Consider the following 25091-nt stretch of genomic DNA (forward strand, 5'->3'; position numbering starts at 1 on the left):
TTTTTAAATTGTTCACACAAAATATTACAGCCCTGTATTATATTTAAAGAAATTATATAATGAAGAATCTGCATAAATGTATATATGTTTCTCGCATTCTGATAAAACAACGGTACCTAGAGCCATCAAATTTTGAATAACGTATGTTTCCACCCGAATATGTTCGTCTGTAAGCCCATATTTGGAATTTGTTTTATTATCTATTTCATATTTTGTAAAACTTTTAACGAATTTTTGATTAACAAACGAACGAGAAATGGCAACACTGTACGGGGAAAAAAATTATCTCCAGCGCGCGAGACTGTGAGCCGGAAATTCTAAAATTCTCATTTTAAAATTATTTTGCGATATTGCTCTTGAATTGAATTTTATGCTTTAAGTGCGAAAAACATGATATTTAATAAATAAATGCAACACAGAAAACGACGGGGGAGGGAGGGAAAATAAAAAAAACCTCGCCCTTTTGGACGTAATGTCAAATCTGAAAGCTTTCGGATCTCTCTTATTTGTGTGTATTATGTGTGTGTTTGTTCTGGTTTTTGACAATACTTACTCAGAAAAGTTTTAAGCCTAATATTTTATTATTAAATTTATACGTATAATATTGACTTCACGCAACATAAATGACATAAACTGAGTGTTTGCATAACATATTTTAATGAAATAGTAGAAAAATATACATGATTATTCATAACATTCCTTGCATAAAATAAAATGCAGGTCTATTCAAACAACTGTGTTTTTTATACATTATGGAAAATGTGCATAACATGAAAGTCGTGTTTTAAAATTTGAGCAAAAGTTATTTGTTTATGAATAAAATTCATCTTTGAGTATTATAGTGAAAAAATAAATAGATTTCAAAGTCATCTGTAATATTCATACTTCGGAAAAGCTTGGGAAGTCAAGACTGCTCTCATTAAACGCAACTCCAAAGTATATCCATGCCCCTTTAGGTGGATCATCAAAATGTACAGAATGTTATTTAGGCAAGAAATACAGGGTGTCTCATAAATTGCGCAGGTTTTAAAAATTCAATAAATTAGTCAAAGCGGCGTAAAAAAAGATTATAGTGAAAAAATAAATACATTTCAAAGTCATCTGTAATATTCATACTTCGGAAAACTTGGGAAGTCAAGACTGCTCTCATTAAACGCAACTCCAAAGTATATCCATGCCCCGTTAGGTGGATCATCAAATGTACAGAATGTTATTTAGGCAAGAAATACAGGGTGTCTCATAAATTGCGCAGGTTTTAAAAATTCAATAAATCAGTCAAAGCGGCGTAAAAAAAGATCAAAATTTGTGTTTCTTCCTATGTATACACTCCGATTTAATACTGGAAAACGATATCTAACATACGTCTACCTCTTCTTTTTTGGCTGGCGATTAGTTAGTTATTCTGCCGGGAAAGTTCCGACGACGGTTTCACAAACTTCTTTGTTGATTTCGCCAATGGTCAGTTGAATTTATCTCTTGATTTCCAGAAATGTCTGGAACTTTTCCAGGTCTTCCCTTAACATCTTGACGTAATCACATAAAAAAAAAAAAAAAAAAAAAAAAATTCAAGATATGAAGTCACAAGACCTTGCAAGCCATTTCTGGGCATTGCCACAAAGTCAGATCATGAACTCGGGAAACTTTCATGAAACAATGTTGTAGATTCATGGCACTCATTTGATCCACAGAAGGCATAAGAAAGCGAGAAATTTACGAATCGTACATTCTGTTTTTATAATGAGTTTTCACAGTTACGACGCGTTGCTCCTTAGCGAACCACTTCATGGCATTTAAAACTTAAAAACAACATACGCTCAATTATTCGGAGTGATAGTAGGTAATGAAACTAGTACAAAAAGTGCTGACAGTAATAATAATAATAATAATAATAATAATAATAATAATAAATAATTATTATAATAATAAACTTGCTGTGCAATCCAAAACCTGCGCCTTTTATAAGACAGCCCATTTACTCTACATGTTAAACAAAATTATCTTCAAAACAAAATGTAAACAGAAAAGAGGCGATAAAAGTTGCTAGTCGACCAGCCATCCCGTCTGGAGGGTCCTTTTAATGTTGTGCTGACATTGGGCATCCAGCCAGAAGGGCGGGAGGAGGCGACATTCGCGTTCGAGGTGCGACTTCAGTTTGTCCCAGAGGTGACAGCGGACCATCGACTTCAGGGTTTCCATTACCTATGCGAGAAAAGAAACAAAAAAAAATATATATTTTTCTTTCGATTTACGAGGTCGAACTACAATGATACTCGAGCTAATCTTTTTTTTCTTATCGACTAATGCAAGAGCCGACGACGAGGAACCATACATCGTGTATGGTAATGGGGTTCGTAATTTTAATTGTTCAATTTCATACAAAAATTAAGCTACTTCCATGCCATTCATTTTAGCAAAGTTATAAACCAAAAATTAATTACTTTCATTAATATTCTTGAAAAATCACTAATTTAAGTTATTTCTTCTTTTTGATATTCATTGGTTTTCATTATTTTGTATTTATGTTTCACTTAATCACACGTGAAAGGCATTTAAACCAGTAAGAAAGAGAAATATATATTTTATTAAAAGGGTTACACGCTTCGTTAGAATACTCTAAGACTGAATTAAAATATCTGATGTGAACATCATGACTTCCTTATACGGCTTATTGAATTATGAACATTTTTTGCTGGACTTAATTTAAATTTATTTCACGAATTATTCTAACTGAATTAACCGATCCTTCAGAGCAGGTTGAAAATGACATCAAAAATAGCAAATTTTGAAATTAAACATCCCGGTCCATGTTTGTCATACAGGAGTCAAATCTTCTTGCAATTTTTCTTTTCCATAATAAGTATAAAACTTTCCCAAATATAAGTACAGGAACCGGAACATCGCATTAAAAATAAGATTTCGCTATTTGTCCAAAATTATTATGTTTTTTAAATTTCACACTGTAAAAACATGGATAATTCCATGATTTAAAAAACTTCTATAATTTGAAGTACATATGACTACAACCAAGAATTGAGAAAATAAAGGCCGTATAAGAGAGGGTTACCAACAGCAATAAAAAGTTGTGTTACACAACTTGTTATAGCAGTCCTGTGTACAAAATTTCAATGTTCTTTGGCTAATTGTTTTTGAGTTATGAGAGACACGTACGTACAGATGCCAATCTCTCCGTACGAACAGACGTCACGGAAGAAAGGGGGGAAGTCAGCCAAAACAGATTTGGTAACAGTCAAAATGGATATTTCCACTGAAATCTGATAATAGAGATTTTTTGCGATTACAGTTTTTTTCTTATTTTGTACGAGGAAGTAAAAAGTAAAACAACTATAATTTTTTGCTATTAATACCACTTCTGTTTTTCATTTCATGCAAGTCGAATATTCTTTTTAAAGCAAAGTACAAAACTTGGCCTTCTAATCTATTCTACTAAATACAACACAAAATGTATTAGGACCAAATATGATGTGTTCTGTGAGAGATGACAGCTCATTTGACAAGAAAAAATGAAGTAAGACAAAGCTATATTTTTAAATCTGTGAGCAATGTTCGTTGACATTTCGTTTTTTAAGATATGCATATACGATTAAATAATTAAGCAAAAAAGCAACTTTAGTTTGGCGTAGATTTTTTGGGGAAAAAAACTAACGATTTCGAGAGTGATGAGACGTAAGTCTCTCTTCTTCAGGAGACTTTTGTTTCCTCGAAATTGGTAAGTTTTATTCAAAATGTACGTCAAAGTAAGGCTGCTTTCCCCTTAATTTTATAACGGTGTACTCTTTCCCAGTTACTAACCATGTAGAATCCGGTCACGATATCTACAGGGAAGAAAAGCAATTTTTTCATAACGGATTTTGTCTATTTGTTTATTTGAACATGGCAAAGAATGTGCAGACCACCCAGACTCAGAGGAAGGATACCATTTTTCGAAGAGAAACTGACTCGTACATGTTTACACACAGGAAAAACGTTTACGCTACAATTGTTCCAGTTGTTGTTGTTGTTCGCTACAATTTGACTTCCAGTCGAACTACAAGATTCAGCGGTCTTAACCATTTCACTGCAGGTGAAAGTGCATATTCCATTAAAGCACATTCACTTTTTTTTTGGCGCACCTAATGCGAAAAATACCAGCAATGTACATAGTTATCTACTTCATAATGTGGCTATAGGTTCTTGTCACTGATTTAAAATTTTATATTCATGCTATTAGGAATTAAAAGTGGAATACCGGTAATCGCGACCATGTTAGAGTAGAGATAAAATAAATAAAAAGGAGGGAAAAAAAAAAAAAAAACAGCAAAGCAAATTTAATGACAGTCACCTTCCTTCTTATATGTATATGCAAATAAACGTTTTAACAAAAATTGGTTACGTTCATAAGATATCTTGTTATAAACTGATAGCTCTCGCCGTTAGGTGGCGCTTCGAGCGTCTTGTCTCTGTTGATATTCTATAATTTAATTTTAGTTTGATGGAATAACGACGGCGTTAAGCCTAATAATAATGGAGGCGTATGCCTAATTAATGTTTGTAACCACTGTATTAATTGTAAATAAAATTTTGTGTATTACTAACGGAACGGAATAATCACTAACCTCTGGATTTAATGTTCTCTAAATGGTAATGGAAATAAAGTCCAAACGGCAATTTGCCCTGAAGGACTATTAATTTCGTTTTAGCATTTTGCGTTGAAAACTATAAACGTGGAATCACTTTTCAAATTGTTGCCACCAAATATTATTGCCCTGTATTATATTTAAAGAAATTAAATAATGAAGAATCTGCACGAATGTATGTATTGTAACGTATGCTCATCCGTGATGGATGAAAGAAGAAGACCAGCCGTCTTTTAAATATCTATTTTAAAACTTAATAAAGATTTCTTGATTAATAAAAAGTAAAATACAGTACAGCCATAATAAAAAAACGACCGCTTGTTGCGGCTCTGTCACGCCTCCGGTTTCTCTCAGCATAAAATCTCGCACAAGCCTCTTTCTTTCATTTAAAGTTAATGTCTCAAAAAAAAAAAAAAAAAAAAAAAAAAACGCGCAGGCGGAGTCTTTACGACTTCCTTTTGTTGAGTACCTTTTGGTCATTTAGCGGATATCGAATGATATTTCATGGAGGTTAGAAAGGAAGGAGGGCCACACCGGCATTACAATTGAAGCACATCTCCAAGGCTTCGGTCTCCAGATGGGGTGTCTTTTGTTTACATTCAGAAGCTCCCTTGACAGCGCTTTGATTGTATTTCGACACGCGACAGTTCCATACAAATCGAAAAACGGGACACTTCCGCATAAAAGAAACATTCATAGTGTGATGGATAATAGCAATTTGTATAGTTTAGTGACATTTAGGCAAAAATTATATTTTGGTTATTTTTCGATAACTAACAGTAGCAATTTTGATTACGAATTTGTTTTATAAAATTCTACGCTGTTGAACTACAAAAATATATAGAGAGTTTAGCAAAAATGTTATACTTCAGTTTCATTGAAGTACTGTACATTTAAAATTGTATATGTCTTTTAACAGCCTTGATAGAGTATTCTCTACTTTTATTTTATGTTCCAAACGCCAAAATGTTTTAAATAATTTTTTTAAATTCACATATTATTATAACGTGTACTTTTTAAAAGTTTTTAGAGGAGAGGCTTTATAGTTGCTCATTTTAAACTCATCATTTTATATAAAATATAACTGAAAAATAATCACTTTGGGCTTACACGTTTTACTTAGGTTAATTAAAAAATAAAATTACACCCAAATGCTGCAATCTTCCTCAAAACTAATAAATATATACATAGATATGTGAATGAGTTAACTTTTACTTGATTTGTAACCACACATTTGTGTAAAATTATGTACAGTTTTACACAAATGTGTGGAACAGAAGACGGATACATTTGCGAATTCGGCGAATGAAGCAATATTATGCAGAGTAATGTAATCAAGATTCGATCTGATGACAATGCGGTTAATGTTTAAATGTTAAATGGATACTTATTATATTACCAGAGAACTATTGAACTGCATAAAATCGCTAAGAGAGGTATTGAGTGCTATACCAAAATATATTTGCTAGAAGATTTGAATTTGATAATTTATGTATTTTAACACATTTTTTAAGTCAAAAGTTTGAAACTTGAATGCTAAATGTAAGTATAAAATTATGCATGCTAAAATATCTGTAATTAGGCACATAAGTCAGGTTAAGTTTTTATTAAATAGAGTAAGGCATGCAAAGGCTATCTGCCTAAAGGGAGAGATGCATCGTGGAGAAATTTCAAAGAAAAACTGACCTTTGAGTGGGTATTATAAATAATGCATGTAATTTTAATTAATATTATATTTATGTAAAAATTTCGGGTGTATGCTAAATTATTGTAAATTAGTTTACTCGAAAAATATAGTGAATGCACAGAAATTAAAGATTTGCACATGCCTAAAATGAAAAATATGAAATATGTATGGATATTTATGCATATGCTTGCAAAAAGCATGTATCTGCCCTTTATGTAAATATTTATTAAATTATTTATAAATATATTTGAAATGAAGAATTTATTCAATCATAAACTCCTGTGAAAATTACTGTAAAGAAATCTAGTTGTTAAATGTATCTAAATTTATAATGATTTTATGAGATGCGTACTTAAAGAAGTAATGAAGAAGAGTTTTAGAATATATTATTGAAATTAAGGGTAAAAAAATCTGATAAGTATAATTAAAAGAGTCATTCCCTTATATTTTATAATAACTCAGTTACAAGTTTTAAAAAATATCTTAAAAAAATTTTTTTTATTCCCTTTCAGAAATATTCAGAGAAAGTTAAGTATTATTCACTATTAAAACAAAAGGTGCTCTAATCTGAAATGGTCCCACAGAGCATTAATTATAAGTTGACTTCGATTTTTCCATTTAAAAGATGCCTCAGTAGCTATAAAAATCATGTCATATTTCAGAAAGTACTTTAGGAAGAAGCTCTATAAATAGAAAAGAAATAATGCATAATTTTAATATTAATAATACAATAAACTTTGATCTTAATTTTCGTAATCCTTAACCGAATAAAATCGAATCATCTTCAAATTTTTTCTAATGTAATTAACGAAAATTTATGAAAATATTTCATTCATATTAAACCGTTCCGACCAAACTGTTCTGTGAAAAGTATAGTATTTAATTCCATTCAGAATGAAATGTTGTTTAAAAACTTTTCATATACTTATGACTCTGAAATATTGCAAAAAAAAAAAGAATATATATACATTTATATGTATATTTACAATGTAATAATAAAATATTTATATTCGATCATGTCAAAAAGCCATTGATCTTAATGGTAAATCACCAAATGTTTTGGTCACCATAAAGGGATCGCCAGTGCTTCAAAGCAGTGTATGGGGGAAACCGGCTAGGGCCACTCCATCTTACTTCCTACCTCCATGTGATAGTTCGCCTGGAAACCGCAGCAGGGGATTTCCTTAATGCATTTTTGTAGTTAATTTTTTAAAACTAGTCTTTTGAAAAACAGGAAGTCCTCTAATTAACAATTAAAATGGATGTTTTATCAGAGAATTTGTCACAGCATGTTTCAGGCATTGCGATAAAACAACAGTACCTGGAGCCATGAAAATTTGAATAACATAATCTTTCATAGAATATGTGCATCTGGAAGCCCTAATTTGAATTTGAAATTAATTTTATTATCGATTTCATATTTTGTAACACTTCAATGGATTTTTGATTAAAAACTAAACGATTTCAAAGTGAGCAATGGCAATACTGTATGGGGGGGACCTTTTTATCTCTTACGAAGCGCGAAATTGTGTATCGGAAATTCTAAAGATAGGCTGATTTTAAAATTATTTTGCGACATTGCTACTGAACTGAATTTTATGGTTTGAGTACGTAGAACATGATATTTAATAAATAAAGGTAACACACAAAACATTGAAAGAACGCACCTTTGGACGTATTTTAAAATTAATTGCTGGAACTATTTAACATTTTCTATGAGCGCTTCGGCGCTCTTTCTATAGTAAACATGGATTGTGAGTCTGCAAAATTTTCTTTTTAGATAAATCCCCCTTTTGTGTGTGAATGTGCATACAGGGTGTAAATCAGAAGTTTCAAGACTGGTCCATTTCTGAGTAGGGGAGTGCACACAAACCAGTTCCGCCGGGTGGGGGAAGTAGTCGGAGGTTTCAGGGAATGAACTGATGCTGCGGCAGTTGCTTCTGGAACCCTGGAGAGTGTGCATCTCTTGCAGCGTGAGTGCGTGCGTGACATTGACCTCGGGCGAAAATGGAGCAGCACTTGGAGCAACGTTATGCAATTAAGTTTTGCGTTCGACTGAACAAAACCGCCACAGAGACTCTCGATATGATTCAAGAGGCCTTTAACCCTGCAATGGAGGGGCCAGCGTACAGAGTATGCCAATGCCATCTTTTGGGCTGTAATTTTTAGACAACTCCTTCCTCTACCGTCCTAGAAACATTCCATGAGTGCAATGCACCTGGTATTTCTGGTCAGTCTGGTTTTCGCCTTCCTTCCGAAAGCAGTTATTGTGAACATGTTGCATAGGCGAACGCAGTACGCCGCTCCTCCAAGTATGTACAGAAAGAATATTGTACCTCCTGAAGATTATTTGCGCGTTTTAGAAGAAGTCTCGGTTGATGAAGACTCTGACAATTTGCATAACGCATCTGATGTCGATTAATCGGAAGTCATCGAACATTCTGGTCATGAAAGTGAGAAATTGAGGGAAATGTTTCTAAACATCCTCATTTTCCTTCCTCAAATGATGTTTCCTCAACAAATGACGATTTTAGTGATATTGAAAATGACATGAGTGATTTAAAATATGAGGACTTTTTTGTAAAAACAATAGACTTTTTAGTAAAAACAATTTACAAAAAGAAGAAAGTTGGAGGAAAGTTTCTGAAAGAAGAAAAGGAAACTTATAAGTGGAATAAAGTTCCCCTCAAGAGCAAATTCGCCAGAACGCCTCGAAAAAATTTAATGAAAAAAATATGCCCAAGTGACAAAACTTGTAACGATATGAATGACGAGCTTTCTGCTTTTCAGAAAATCATAAATACAAATATGATTGATGCTATTGTACAATATACAAATATTTATCTCAAATGTAACAGGACTGCAGATGATCTCCAAAACATCTCAAAGAGAAGCATGTATGATACTAATACAGCAGAAATGTTGGCCTTTTTAGGAATTTTATTATTAGGGTGCAAAAAAATGTCAAAACTCAATTTGGAGGAAGCATGGGCAAAAGACGGTACTCGAATGGAAATTTTGCAAGGAGTCATGGGTCTCAAGCGATTCAGAAACCTGTGTGCTGCTATTAGATTCGATGATAAAGGCACAAGGTATGTGCGAAGAAAAACTGATAAGCTTGCTGCACTAAGAGAATTTTTTGAATCTTTCAATCAGAACTGTCGAAACTTTTATACACCAGGTGACGAACTCACAATCGACAAGAAGTTGGAACCCTTTCGCGGGAGGTGCTCTTTTATTCATTCATCCCCAACAAGCCCGCAAAGTATGATCTGAAATTTTTTGCAGTTGTTGACTCACGAACGTTTTATACATTGAAGCTTGAAATTTACTGTGGCAATTAAACCCCCAGGACCTTAAGAGGCTTCTAATTCAAGTATTGTCATTATCAAAAGGCTAATTGGTGCGTACGAAGGTTCCAACCATAACCTGACGACCGATAACTGATATACAAGCTACCCACTAGCTCAATGTCTTCTTACCAAAGGTTAACACTTGTCACGCTGAAAAAAATAAAAAGGAAATTCCAAATGAATTCCAGCCATCAAAAACCAGAGAAGTCGGCAGTTCACTGTTTGGTTTTCAAAAGGATATGGCAATTGTTTCATATTCAACGAAAAAAAATAAGTGTGTAATACTGCTCAGTACTTTACACGATGATGACAAAATTGACCAGGAAACGAATAAACCTCAAATAATCCTTGATTATAACAAAGGCGGAGTTGATACCGTAGGCTAACTTTGTAGTAAATTCACTGTCGCCCGAAAAACCAAGAGGTGGATAATGGCAATATTTTTTGCACTGCTAAACGTAGCGGGCATAAATTCGCAAGTGCTCTTGAACTTCTCCAAACCTGATGCAACCATCAAGTTTAGAAGACTTTTTTTTGAAAAATCTACTACATCTTTGTTGAAACCACATCTTCAGAATCGTCTGAAAATGCCATTTCTCCTGTCGCATTCCAAAGCTATTATTAGAAGGCTGGTAACAACAGAAGTGGACAAGACGGCCGAAAGGGACAAGGAACCACCTGCAAAAAAGATCAAAGGATGCTGCGTTGAGTGCGGTAGAATGAAGAATAACTACACTACCATAAAATGTTCTGAGTTTTCTAAGTTTACCTGCAAAAATCATCTGGGCAAGACAGTACAACTTTGCAAACCCTGCTGCAGTGAACGGGGACAATCGGAAGAGGATTAAAATAGCAAAAGGTTTTCAAATTTCTCATTTGTGAAATTTATTATTTACCGAACTTTTCTTTACGGAATATTTATGATTTGAAATTTTGATTTATGTTCTTATAATTTTCATACAGAAAATAATTCAGAATACTATTTAACTTTAAATTACATTTCCAGTGCATCCACTTTTTGAATTAATTAATAATTCGTAGTTTCCATCTTTACTGCTTTTCTGTTATTCTTTTTCTTATATCATTTTTACTATGACGAATCACCTTATTAATGCCATGTATAAGATTAAATAGTTTCAAACATGAAGCAGAGGCTCGAAAAATGACCTGGCATACTTCATACGCCGCCCCTCTAAGATTGTATCATACGCCAGCCCCTCCAACTGAGGGTTAAGAAAGAAGCCATGTCCCGTGCAATGGTTTTCATGTGGCACAAACGTTTCAAAGATGGCCATGGGAATGTTTAAGATGACGACCGCTCTGGGAGGCCATCATCAAGCCAAACGGATCAAAATGTGGAGAGAGTGCAGGAACTTTTAAACAATGACCATCGTCTTAGTACTAGATTAATTGCCGATGAACTAGGACTCAGTCAGAGTATGGTGTAGAAGATTGTGATGGAGAAGTTGATGATGTGAAAAGTGTGTGCCAAAAGTTTTGTTGGTGGATCAGAAGAAACGGTGCATGACTGTTTGCCAGGAAATGCTCCAACGGTTGAATGTTGATCCGAACCTTCTGGAGAAAGTGGTTACTGGTGATGAGACCTGGGTCTACGAGTACGATCCTGAGTCGAAGCGTCAAAGCTCAGAATGCTGCACTGCTTCTTCGCTGAAGCCCAAGAAAGCTCGCATGAGCAAGTTGCGTGTGAAGTGTATGCTTTTTTTTTTTTTTTTAATGGTAAAGGAGTGATTCACAAGGAGTTTGTTGCTCCGCCACTTGAGGGATCGAGTCTGCCGCATCTGCCCGGCGACCAAGGACAATTGGATTCTCCACCACGACAACACGCCCACTCACTCGTCATGTGCTGCCGAAGTTTTGGTCAAGTTCAACGTGACAACACTGCTGCAGCCACCCTACAGCCCCGACTTGGCTCCAAGTGACTTTTTCCTCTTCCCTAGAATTAGGACAGGCCTAAAAGGGAAGTGACTCGACTCCATCCAGCAGGCTTTGACGAGAGCCCTCGAAAGCATGACACCTGAGGCCTTCCAGAAGGGCTACGAACAGTGGAAGACGAGCTGGCAGCGCTGAGTTGATGCTGAAGGATCATATTTTAAAGAATTTTAGCCCGCTGTACTTTTAAATGTCCAATAAATTTATCATATTAATATCTAATATTAATATCATCTATCATATTAATCATATTAATATCATCTATGAATTTTCAAACTACTTTTCCTTCTTGAAATTTTGCTTCTTTCTACAAAAGTTCAACTTGTTCTATAGTTTCAAAATTAATTACCATATAGATAAATAAATTTAGCACAATAAATCTAGCTTCATTGGCAATCTGACCAAATGAGAATAAAGATAAATATGCCAATCACTTTCACACAGTAAAGCTTTCACAGAAGCATGAATTTGGTATCAAAAGAAACAGTTAAGGTCTACTGTAGAAAAGGGTGCCCTTTGATTTGGCGCTAAATACTGAAGCTGGTACTGTTTCCACAATGTTGTGGCAGCCATTTTTCTGTTATATGCCAATATTTTTTTCAGAGATTTAATCTGATTGAACTTCTTAGTTTAGTGATCAGGAGCTATGTGACTTGTATAGTACATGTTTATCATGTACTATTAATCACATATTTTGAATTTTGATCTTATTTTGAATTATCGGAATTTTGATAGCCCATAATTTACCTTTTGTTAGCTGTCTGGTTCAAGTTGTCCCACAAAGAAATATGTCTAGCAAGACAAAAATTCTTTTCTTTTCACTGAGAGCGAAAAGGGTAAGAAAACTATAACTGATTGGTATATCAAAATTGTATTAAAAGATATGCATCTGGTTGATCTTAAGAATCAATTGGATGGCTAAGAGTGGATTTGTTGCTAGAAAAATGCCCACAATTGGTGTTCATACCAACACCATTTAGAGCATCTCAGAGCTACATTAAGCGTGAGTTTTGCAAAAAGGTCTTCAGCAGTCATCAGATAACATTTTGTATTTGGCCTTTGTGGAGTTTTTGTGGTGATGCCAGTACTGGGATCAGGAGAAGGATCAATTTTGGGACTGCATGATTTGCATTATGCATGTGCAATAATTATCCAGTGCTGACAATGAGAAACAACCAAGACACCTCAGGTGAATACTGCTGTTTTAGTAACATACATTTTTGGCGTTGTTTTGGATAAGAGCCATCTTGGAAACATTGCTTCCTGGGATCATAAAAATTGCCAAACATATCAAGGAAAACTCAATTATAAACTTGAACCCAAAGTTATGCATTTACAAAATATATATATATAACAGCAGACACGTCGGGAAATGAAACAGGGAAATTGAGACTTGGATACAACTAATATTTGGACTTTTTTTAATAAAAAATTTGTTGACTATCAGTTCCAATGGCCTGTTTGATGAAACATGTTCTGGAATTTAGCAGAGTTCGAATCTCGCCATGCATTTCCCTTGAAAAGTCCATGGTGATATTCGAATTAGGCTTATTATTCCATTTACCGCTGCTTGTAGTAATTATTTTTTAATGATGTTTCTGTATTTTTTTCTAATATGTTTTGAGATAGCTTACACTTTATTCTACACACATATTAATTTCTAAGTTTGAATCAAGTTAAGCTTTCATCTTTTTCTATTTTTCTTAATTAGTATTTTATACATATTGTGCCTTTACATTTTGAATTACAATTGGATCTTTACTTTGTGTTTATACTATTTTGCAAAAGAACCGAAGTATCACTTTAGCTCATACGCTATAGCTTGAAGAATTTACTTTTTAATTTTATTTCAAATTTTGCAGCTCAATGCGCAAAAGTCTTGACCTCACAGGTTCTTTTAAGTTTAGTTAGTTCGCCTTTTTTACGTTATATATATATATAAAAATGTGTTTGCTTCAGGATATTAAAAAATGCAGTAACTATGTATATTGAATTAAAAAAAAGATTTTATTTTGTAGGCAACATCAGAACGAAATCTTCCTCTTTGCACGGGACCACGTGAAGCTTGCAATATTGTCCGCTTACGATTCTGGCTATCGCCCATAGTATACAGGTTATGCAAGTGTCCTGATCTGACAGACTGCCCTATGGAGTGGATGGATACAAATGACAAGAGAACCATTTCCCTCAACGTGCGAGCACAGCTCAAAGTAAGAATTAAATGATTTAAATCTGAAATTAAATTATTGTACCAATGTTTAAACCAATAAAAATTATGTATTAGTTAAACTCATTTAGAAAAGTAAGCAAAAAATAATATTTTAATTTAAAGTTTTGCAGTCAAGTTGCAGAGTTGGAGCCATGTGAGGAAAGTCAATCTGTCGCTGCTGAAATACGGTCAAATGGCACGATAAGCATTAACTGCTTTTGTGGCCCAGGAAACTTCTTCCATAAACTTTACAATACTACATCGGGACAATATTTTGCATGTCTGCCGGTAAGTTGCAGTGTTTTTTTTTTTTTTAAATTTTTAGAAACATAGTTTAAGCTTTTTTAAAAAAGACTAACATTAAACAAATGAATGCTTACACTCGGTTTCCATTTAAAAAAAGGAAAAAAAAAAAAAAGTTAAAATAATGTGATGTACATTTTTAAAGACGTGCAGAAAATTTAATCAAGTTTTGTTTCTGTAAATATATATTATGGTGGAGGGAATTTCTTTTTTTTTTTTAAATTTCCTCCTGCCCGAGTCATTATGTGGTTCCAAAAGTGTTAGAACACATTGTGTTCGAATTTCAGCCCAAAACATTAACATTTTGAGGTTCCACACCTTAAGTGAATACCTGCACTAACTTTTTTAACAGTTTTATGCTTTTTTCATGAACTACTTTGCTAAAAACACCATTATTAGTGCCAGGAATTTCATCCTACATCAAAATATCAAATTTAAAGCCAAGATATGTTACTAGATGCAGAACAGGTTCTAATCTGACTATCGGTTCTAGCTTGGACTAAGCAATCATGTGGCTTCCATGATCTCTCAACAACATTTTATTGCTAATTAGTTGTCTGTTAGGTGTGTTTTGTCAGTCTTGCTTTATCAGTCATTGTTTATGTTCAACTGCGATAGCATTAACTAATAATGGATCTTTTTTGAGGTCTTTGTTGGTCATAAACTGCATTGGTTTGTATGCTTTTTGCATACCAATGAATTGCCTCTTCATCATTCTTTCCCAAAAGATTACTGGAAAAAAATCTGTGCCACAACAGCTTTCTGGAACAACAGGAAAAAATGTGAAACTCTTCATGTGACAGGTTATGACGCTATTCCAGTTGACCTATCCAAAATTGACAAAAAAGACCTCAATATTGATCATACATCCTTGGTATTTCTAAGATAGTATCCTCAGGGAAGTGTCCTTCAGACCTAGCAAACAGGAGTCAAGGAAAGATGGTCCACTCAAGATGGCTCACTACAGCCCTCAGAATTCTTCACCTTTATGTATCAACTGCCAGAGCAACAGAAAACTTGAAGCTACTAGCCGAAGTATGTAATAAAGTTTATGCTCCATCCTGGTTTGAAATTGAGAATATCCCAAGAGCAACCCATGGAGCAAGTCATATTCATGGAATGATTGAGAAAAGTTTATTCTTGCCAGAAAGTTTTAAGGCAATCATTCACAAAGTTATTAAGTGAAACTGTTATTTTGCTCAATCTGATAACATCCTGTCGGTGATGCTGAGAGATGAACGAGCACATATTCGTGAACTTAGCCTAAGAAGAATACTGAAAGCAAGAAAAATTGACTGTTAGGGGAAAATACCGTACTTCGTGCTTCCCAAATTAAAGTTACAAGCAGAGGAGTATTTTGAGATGATTTGCTGGGACAATCTCTTGGAATCCCAAGCTACCTTGAACTTCAGCGACGAAGACATAAGATCGAAGTGGTTCTTAGTTTGAAATAGGAAAGTTCTCATGCCATTCTCAAATAGTAGAGAGGCATGTGAAACTGCTGGCAGAAGCATCATTGGCAACATGTGGTACAGAAGCCAGGGATGGATTCATATGCAATAGAATCAAGTCCCAGAACGAATTTACAAAGTTCGACACCAAGATGAATTCCTTTGGTTCTCTGTAGAACCTCAAGATGACAAGTGATTAAGCTGAAACTTTTTTACTGGCATTTTATTTTTCTTTTTTTGGCCAATTACAACCATAAATTGGGTCAGGAAACAAAATTTCTATTAAAGGAATCATTATTTGATGTTTTTATTTTTTTTAACCTCATGTGGAACCTGAAGATGACGAGCAACTTAGCTGCAATTTTTTACTGTGTTTTTTTCATCAAACAGAACCATTTGCTGGGTCAGAAAATAATAAAATTTTAAAACAAAAAAAAAATTTTTTTTTTGCCCTATTTCACTCTACTCTAGAAAAATTTTTGTTAATTCTTTTTTATAATTAAAATGCTATAAGAATCTCATTTCATGAAGTGACATTGAAGATTAGCAAATATAGGGATGCTAGGAGTATCAACCTTGTTGGTCACCATAGACTATAACCAACTGAAGGCAATCTTTCCTTTATGCTATTTTGACTTATAAAGAAGTTTCTTAAGAAGTCACAAAGAAATAATGCCTAGACCTTTAAGAAGATTTAGCCTGTGGCATATGTGTACACAGACTGTTTTCGGGTTTAAAAAAAAAAAAAAAAATTGAACATTTTTTTGGTTGCTTATATCAATGTCTTATTTAATATGATTTACTAAATAATGTATTTTGATGGATCACATGTCAATATATTCATTTGCTTATTTGCATGACATGAAATATCCCTAAGGCAGGTGGAAGATGTTCCTTAAAAACTGAATTACTGTATTTGATGGCGTATAAGACGCACCGGCCTATAAGATGCACCTCCTTTTTTTTATACACATTTTTGAAGGAAAATTCAATAATTTTTCTTCCTATTCATCTGGCATCTTTTGCATTATTTCTGTTTTAGTCTGCATACATAGCTGGTTTCTTATGAATCTTGAACAGTATGATGTTTTTCCAGTAAAATCAGCAATCTCTCTATCAGTCGCTATCTCTTTCACTTTATGAATAATTATTTTTGTACAGACTGAAAGTCCCGCTTTTCTGTGGTCTAAAATCCAAGTATTGAGATTTGCCTCAAGTTCAGGCCATAGTGCAGTTTGCCTTCGTAGGCTATGTTTATTGTGAGTTGCTTTATTTAGATCCTCTTCCTGATTCCACCAAGTTCTTATAATTTTCTCAATTGGGGGCTGGTCCAAAATGCCTTTCTGCAGCCCTGTTTCCATGTTAATGGAATGAATCACCATGTTGCAAACCACCACTACTTACAATTGCACAAAAGATCTGTCAAAAAGGACTTTAAGATTTTGCTAGATCATATTTGTCTTTTTTAAATGAGAATTCATCCAGATAATTTTCAAATAAAGGTCAGCAAAGAGCTAATGATACCAAGCAAACAATATTGTCCGCATATTTCACGAATCTCAATTGCAATGGATGGATTAATTTGATAAATACACGGGTACGGAGAAAACAACCACGCCAGACACTGAATGAAATTTTGACTGACTTTCAAAAAGAATTGAAAAACATACTGAAACTTCTCTGAATAGTCATACTGAACAAATGCCACACAGAAGACACAAAGCCAGAAGTGATCAGTTAATGGGCAGACAAAGGATTAGAACCAACACAACATCAAGCAGTCTAAGTTTTCTTACACAGTTTTGCAAAAAATTGACAGTGAAACGTGAGAGATTCAATGAATGCAGGGAAATAACGACTTTATCTGTTTTCATGAATCATGCAGTCTCCCATATGCACAAGACTACCATTGTAATTACAAACGATCAAACCTAAATTGTTTTGTACAGACTGAAAGTCCCGCTTTTCTGTGGTCTAAAATCCAAGTATTGTTTTGACCATGTTTCTTCTGGCCTGCTTTAAGCATGATGTAGGATTTTGATTTTAGAATTACGATTTTTATACACCCAAAACATATCTAAGGGCAATATATGATGATTCATTTTCACCCCTTTCAAATGGCTACATACAATTTCCTTTAAAGAAATTATTATTGTTTTCTCTGATTGAGAAAAACCTTATCAATTATTTATTATAATATAGCATATAAAATTTCGATGTTAAAAGTAATTCCAATTTTCAGGCATTCATTATTAACACAATTAAAATAATAACTTTGAATTACATGAAATTATTAAAAAGCTGTTTGATTAACTACAGGCATAACTGTAAGAAAAACTTCTAAGCACTGAACATGGCTGTTTTATGTTAATATATGAAAAAAGCTGATCTGTAGATCACATGATTTCCTTGTACCAGATATTAAATTATATGCATTTTTTCCTGCATTTCATTAAAATTTTATTTCCTTGAACTTCATTAGAGGTATATTTTTCATTTAATTAATTCAATTCTCACTTCACAGCTACGCAAAAAAATTTTTTAAATATTTTCATTAAAAACTGAAAGATATAGAAAAACATAAAACACTAAATACAATTAAAACAATTAGGAAAATAATTTTTACAATTAAAATTAGAATATCTACGCAAAAACAAGCAATTCGGCGAGCAGGCAAGAAGGCAGATTGTTTGGTACACAAAACTAGTTTCCTTTTGGCCCCACTTGGCAAAAGGACACTGAAGGTGCAGAAAGACTTAATTCACTGTTCTGCTAAGTTTCAAATGTAAACAAATATGGTTGATATGGTTAAAAAAAATTAGGCTTAGCCACACTTAACCCTTTGATGCACACGATACTATTTTTATAATTTTTCAACTAAAAACTCTAGAAATTGAATATAATGATCCTAGAGACAAATAACATATGAATTAAAAAAATCTACTCTTGCCCATTGTTCTGTGGGTGGTGGTTGCACTGTGAAACCACTGCACATCCAGGACTTTGAAACTTAATGAGGCAGTAGGGAAAAAAAAAAAAAAAAACTTACCTTTTTCCGTGCTCGTTTCCCATAAACAACGAAATTTCCGAATTTTAAAATTGCATTATATATAATTTTTTTACATTATTTTACAAAGAAAATGGTGAGAAAAATTTAAAAAATAAGCATTTATGTAATTTTTCTATAGCAGTGAAAATATAAGTACCTACATAATAAGGACGTTCGGATAAATGGATTAAAAACTCAGTAAAGGATAAAAAAAATCAGTTTTTTTTTAAAAAATTCAAACAACAAATTTTTTTGAACAGTGACACTGTTTTTGTGGCACGCACACCCACACTGCACGTTTCACAAGTGTAATCTTGTTCTATGAGGTTTCTTCCTTGTGCTACAAAATGTACACTGCCTGGATCTAAATTTCACTGGTATATTTCCAGGGCTATTTAGTTTCTTTTCATCTGGCACATGAAATTTGTGGGTTTTTTGCATTAATGGGGGGGGGCTTGGTATTTTTTTGGCTTTGGTACGTGTCATTCGTTTCCCATTCATACTTATTTTATTCGTATTTCGTCCCAAAATATTCAGTATTTTTAATTTAAATAAAACTTTATGGGATTTCTATTTTTAATTATAGCAAAGTATATTTACATTGAATTTAAACCACATGAAATAATTTATAAAACCACAATACTAGCTTGGGGAGCATGTGTATTGAGGTCAGAGAAAAGTCGCTGGAAAAGAAAGACCTTTTTACTGTGCAGGTGGAAGTATTGTTTAGTAATAAAATAACTCTGTGGCTTCAAAGCCCCTTATCTATATCCAGATAAAAATAAACATTCCTATTTAAAAAGCAAGCAAACGCCATTGTGAAGAGCAGTGGTTTCAAGGCACGACCATCAAGCTTCTAGAGGATTGCGAGCATTGTGACACAATGCTCTAGCGGGTCAGTGGTCGTGCCCTGAAATCACAAAGCAAATGCTATACATATAGAGGGTTTTTTGTTTTTTGTGCAGTTTAATTATTAAAATTTTTTATTGTTCATGATAGAAATCATGGTGAGTGATGAATAACTTTTGAAATTTAAAGTCATTTATATTAATAAAAGGAAGTTATTTTGTCTCATTGAAAACAAATTTTAAAAGGCATCCAATCTGAAGTACTAAGACCTAAAACACGTATGATTCTGCAGTCATTTTGCTTTATTTAGAGGTAAAAGATCAGTAATCAATTGATTTTCACTCAAAAATTTGGAAAGAAAAGGAGAAAAAAAAAAATGGAAAATTTGTGGTTTCAGAGTGCGACCACCGCGCGTCAAGGGGTTTAGAGATATGTTACCTCATGAAATCAGTGTACCAACTGGAGGGACCTGAGTTTGGGCCTCTTTTCCCTTTCTTAGCTTTTTCACAACACATTATTCATTTAAATTCACCTTACTTACTGCAATTTATTTCTTCATGATTTCATAGTATGGCATCATTTTCCCGATTTATTTCAGTTTTGTGCATTCCCTATTATACCAGGATATATATTTAACCAAGATCTCTCAGTTTTACTAGACTTTTATTTGTTAGCATTCAACTTATTTTTTGTACAGTATTGCATCAATTTCACTATTTGATTTTATACAGTGAATTTCTTATTATAGCAAGAAATAATTATTTTATCTAGATTTCATAAAATTCTTTATCACTTTTACAAATAGAATTTATTTCAGTATATTTATTTACAGTATATTAATTATGTATGCACTAATGTTTCTTATGTTAAGTCATTTATGTATGGTAATTTAAAACTATGATTAGAAGAAGAACATGGCTGCATTAGAAAACAAGCAAACTAAACTGGTGATGCTTGTCATCGAGGAAAAAAAGCCCAACAAAAAATGTGCCATGTGACTTTGACAAAAGAATCACAAAATTTTCCAGTTACTCAGAGATGTGAAAAAATTTTAAATGAAGATGACATAGCTGAAGTCTTCACTGCAATGACAATGCCCCACTCATCAATCAGTTAATGGGCAATTAAATCTAGAATATGGTTTTAAATACAGAATGTATTGCCACTGATTGTGAAGAAAGTGATAAAGATACTGTTAGAAATAAAAAGATTTTAATTGACTATTTAATAGTAATTATCAGTAACTTTACAAACGAGCAAAAAATTGTCTTTAAAATTAAAGAAAAATATTAACAAATAAAATGAGTTTCTCAAACAACTTATCTTGGAAAACAATTTTTAATGAAATAAAAGAAATTTTTTATCCTGTAAATTTTGGTTCCCTAAAGGTCATAAACGCTTTAGTTTAGAAATAACCTTTAATGTTTTTAATTTTAAAATTTCTATATGTAATCTTACTAGATTTAAATACACGATGAGAAATTTCTGAAATCATTAAAATTAAAGTGATTCTGGATCTCAGGACTTTGTACTGCATTCTACAAAATTCTCAAGAGTTTCTTTGATTTAAGCAGTTTTTGTTCTAATGATAATTTTCTCCTGCTCTAATTTCAATCAGTTTTTCTTCCTCTTCAGCTCACCAATAATCTGTACCAGTTAATATGTTATGAAATGCACAAGATTTAGATTTTAATAATTACATCAACAAATCCAAATTTCATCTGAAGAAGTATTTTCCAACAACTTCAGATTAATAGGCAAGAAAATAACTACAGATCGGGCTTAAATATCATAACCAGATTCAATTTCAAAATACATAAAAAATAATGCTTAAATTTTAATATTCCAATTATTTAAATTCCTTCTCAACTGCAGTTCCTGGTGATGCGCAGACTGATGCCCATATGAAAAAGTCTTTATTTTGAATCTAGAAGCCTGTCTGCAGTGCTGTTCTTTTGAAAGTATTCAACAATAATTGTGGCATTCTTGGTTGTACTATGATACTAAGTAAATGTGACAGTTCACAGTAATGCAATGTGTATATACAGCCTGTATAGTAATACATACATTTATATATACAACTAACCTATCATCTAACAACTAATCTAACATAAATATGAAAAACCTTAAATACGGCCCATTCCAAAGGATAATGGAGATGGATCAAGAAAGTAGATTAGGCAAACTATCCTTGAATAGAACAATCACAATTTTATCGTTAATAAATTAGGTTCCATTTTACATTTATTACTTTGTTCTTTAAAACATTTTGCTTTCCTCATTTTTGATTTCTTAAATGACCTAAAAGATCCTTACAACAATATACAAATTTATGAATACAATCAATGTAAAAAATTGTGTAAACTGAGGTAATAAATTTTACAGAAATATAACATCTTACAAGCTTGTTTAAAAAGCTCTGTCACTTTGAAGGTTTATGGTAATAATAATTATTATGTTTGCCTTTCGTGCTCCATCTGTTCAACACTACACGGACCGGTTCCAACTGAGAGGCCCTCATATCAGGCAGTGGGGTGTCACCAGTCTTAGTTCCCCAATAAGAGAGTTGTACACTAATCATGCTACTGCCCCGAGACCCCAATCCAGGGCAGCAGATTTTAAAAGTTTCTCTACACACACTGCCCTTTCCTAGGCACATGGGGTCACTACTCCTGGTTCCCAGGTTTCATAGCAGTGGGGAGAACATGTACGCTTAGAGATTTGTCTGGTCGTTGAAAATACTACTCGCCAGTACTATGTGGGATGCCTGCCTTAGCTTACTCCACCTTGACCTGCGGGCCAGTCAAATTAAAGTCAAGATTACTTCCCACAGGTTACGGGAAACTGTCAGGCTTACACTTTTATACCCCTGTGGGCGAGACTGCTTAGGTACAGATCCTAGCCAACAGCTTTATAGAGTTCTCTAGTTCGCCCTGGGGGGTTATGACATAAAATCTTAAGTTATTTCAAACTGCACAAGCAAAACCATGATACCTCAATGGAATATGCAAATGATTATAATTTCAGCACACACATACATCATCGGCAACTACAGCACTCCTTACAATCTGTATATAAGGAGGAAAGATTGGTGTTTTGAATAACATGAAATGTTTCCTGCCTTGTTGAAAAACATGGGCATCATTTGAGCATGTTCTAGATTTGAATGAGGCAGAATTGTAGCATACAGAGATTGCAGATTATGCTTCTGGGAAATCGGTCATCATATTGTACATAGCAAAGCAACAGTCATGCGAATATGAAATCAGTGGATGCTAGAAGAAATGACTGATGAATAGGAGCAACTGCCTCGTCGCACTATTCCTAGGGAAGACAGGCATATTGTGTGCATGGTACTGACGGAGCACATTGCCATATCTGCAAACATATCATAATGAATGCAATCTGTAACACAACAATCGGTGTCTGCACGAACAAGTCAATGTTGTTTACAGTACAATGGACTGTCTGTTAGACTGCTTCACTTACATTTAACTTTAAACCCTAGGCATTTGCAATGGTGCAACGAGTGGTGGAGTTGGACATTCGAATGGTATGGCAATGTGTTTTTGCATGAATCTCATTTCTGCCTGCAGTGCCACAATATTCAGATTACAGTTTGGAGACATCACGCACAGAGGCTGCTTGACTATTATGTTATGCACCATCATATAGGTCCAGTGTTACGGTATGGGGTAGGGTTCCGCTCCTACATCCATCTAGTATGCATTATTGGTACAGCTACCAGCCAATGCTATATCTCTGAGGTTTTGCAACTTGGTCTCCTTCCTTACCTTCAGGGCTTGCCACAGCCACATTTCAACAGAAAAATGTGCAACCACATATTGCACAGCACACTATGTTCAAATTTTCTTCTTATCCCATGATATTGCACTGTTAGGCCCATATCACATGACGTTTGTTTCACTCGAACAACTGTTTCGAACAATTTTTTTTTTTCACTAGTTTACTGCTGAAAGAAAGACGTGCGACTTTTTCTTTCCTTTCGAAAAAAATTGCAAGTTGTTCGTTTTCAACCAATCAGCTATCAGCTTCAAATGTTATCAGCTTGCTTGTAATTTGGGGAAACCAGTTTCCCCTGTGTTAACCCCAAAGCGATCTATGGTGATTGGCTGTTGTGACAAAGCAGAAAAACTGTTCCAAACAGTTGTTCTTCCAAAACAAACCGCCGTGTGATAGCAGCCTTACTCTCACTTGCCCCTGCTCCAGATCTACTGCCCATCGCACATGTCTGGTCAATGACTGGAGAACACCTAAATTGACATGCTGCACCCATAAATACACCAGATGAACTTTGTCTATATGTGGAGACAGCATGGGTTGCCATTCCTTAACAACACATCCAAAGCCTCTTTCACTCAATGCTGTGGCATGTAGCAGTAGTTAGGAACACCCATTACAGAATTTCTCCTTTTCCTCACTTTAAAGAAGGCTGTATTTTAAATCAATTAACATTGATACTATGCGAAATCTCTGAAATAAATTTGCCTTTGATATCTCTTGTCCTTCTTCATGTTGTATTTTGGATGGCTGGCAGTGTATATACGTAACAAGCCTATTCTGTCAGAAATTGATGCTCGAACAAAATTACCAGTGTTCCAGAATCTTAAGTATTTCGCCAATGGTAAACCAATATGATTAATATCATTATAACATATTTCATAAATTAATGCATTCTCAGTACATTCTGTTGTGCTGGCAAATATCAAAGTCAGTGTTGCTATTAGAATAAATGGCAATCCACATCATTATCCTAGAAGCACAGAATATATGTGTAGATTGCATTAACTGCAGCTCATTGACATTTCTTAAAATTCTCTATTTCACAAGGTTATGTGTTACCCACAACAACTCTGTATTAGAAAGTTACGACATAAAACAAGACTAGACTCAAAATAGTACACTCTTCAGTTCTAAGATCTGAGGTATGTTCTGGCTCCCCACATCTTGAGCCAGTATAAGCATATTGCAGCAGAAACCTATAGTCTCATACTATGTAAATAGAAATTAATGAAAAATATTTAAGAAAAAATAAACACTTTAAAACAATGTTCTTGAAGTTAAAAATAAATGTAACCTGTGTGATATTCATAATCTCATTCTGTATTTGTTGGATTAGCAGATAAAAAAATGCTCTTTCATGGTAATATTATTGTTTTAAATGTATTACATGTAAAATAATTTTTCATTTATTTTCCAGTTTGGTTCGTGCCAGAATGGAGATTTCTGTGGTCATGTGACATCAAGTTCTTATGAGACTTACCATATATGTACATGCCCAGCTAAACATATCTGTATTTTACAGAACAGGAAGCTGGTACATGCTCATGAAATTCTCTATATAGGCCAAGCTTATGAAGGATTTTGCACACCAAGGGAAATTTAAAAAATACTTCCTAAAAGGGACATATTAAGACAAAAAAACTAACTGTGAATTTTCCTAACAAATATTTCAATAAAATGAATCTTTGATGCATAGGTAAAAGTTTTATTTAAAAAATGAATAAAATAAGTGCAGGTATGTCTCACTTATTTAAAAGATTAAGGACCAGAAAAGTGCAAATATTTTAGCCACTTTAAACACA

At 33.7% G+C, this 25091-nt stretch overlaps 2 protein-coding genes across 3 annotated transcripts in view; one reads left to right on the forward strand and one right to left on the reverse strand.

Annotated features, from left to right (window-relative positions):
• Nucleotides 1-638: 638 nt before the first annotated feature.
• Nucleotides 639-25091, reverse strand: part of LOC118185453 (uncharacterized) — a 113630-nt gene continuing 89177 nt past the window's right edge. The window contains exon 8 of the mRNA XM_085821839.1: nucleotides 639-2199. Within this exon, the coding sequence (XP_085677965.1) occupies nucleotides 2041-2199 (159 nt within the window). The 3' untranslated portion in view covers nucleotides 639-2040. The remainder of the gene's footprint in view (nucleotides 2200-25091) is intronic.
• On the forward strand, nucleotides 2149-24984 carry LOC118185449 (uncharacterized). Of its 2 annotated transcripts, none has more exons than XM_035355292.2 (4): nucleotides 2149-2347; nucleotides 13643-13834; nucleotides 13957-14121; nucleotides 24707-24984. In XM_035355292.2, exons 1-4 carry the CDS (start codon nucleotides 2264-2266, stop codon nucleotides 24890-24892), a joined length of 627 nt encoding a protein of 208 aa, XP_035211183.1. In that variant the 5' UTR covers nucleotides 2149-2263; the 3' UTR covers nucleotides 24893-24984. The 2 variants fall into 2 exon arrangements, with proteins under 2 accessions (XP_035211183.1, XP_035211185.1); XM_035355294.2 differs by lacking the exon at nucleotides 2149-2347 and adding an exon at nucleotides 3379-3526.

The sequence above is a fragment of the Stegodyphus dumicola genome, chromosome 8 (assembly GCF_044657685.1).
Source record: "Stegodyphus dumicola isolate Sdum_Otavi_A_Nest chromosome 8, ASM4465768v1".
NCBI classification, from domain to species: Eukaryota; Metazoa; Arthropoda; class Arachnida; order Araneae; family Eresidae; genus Stegodyphus; species Stegodyphus dumicola.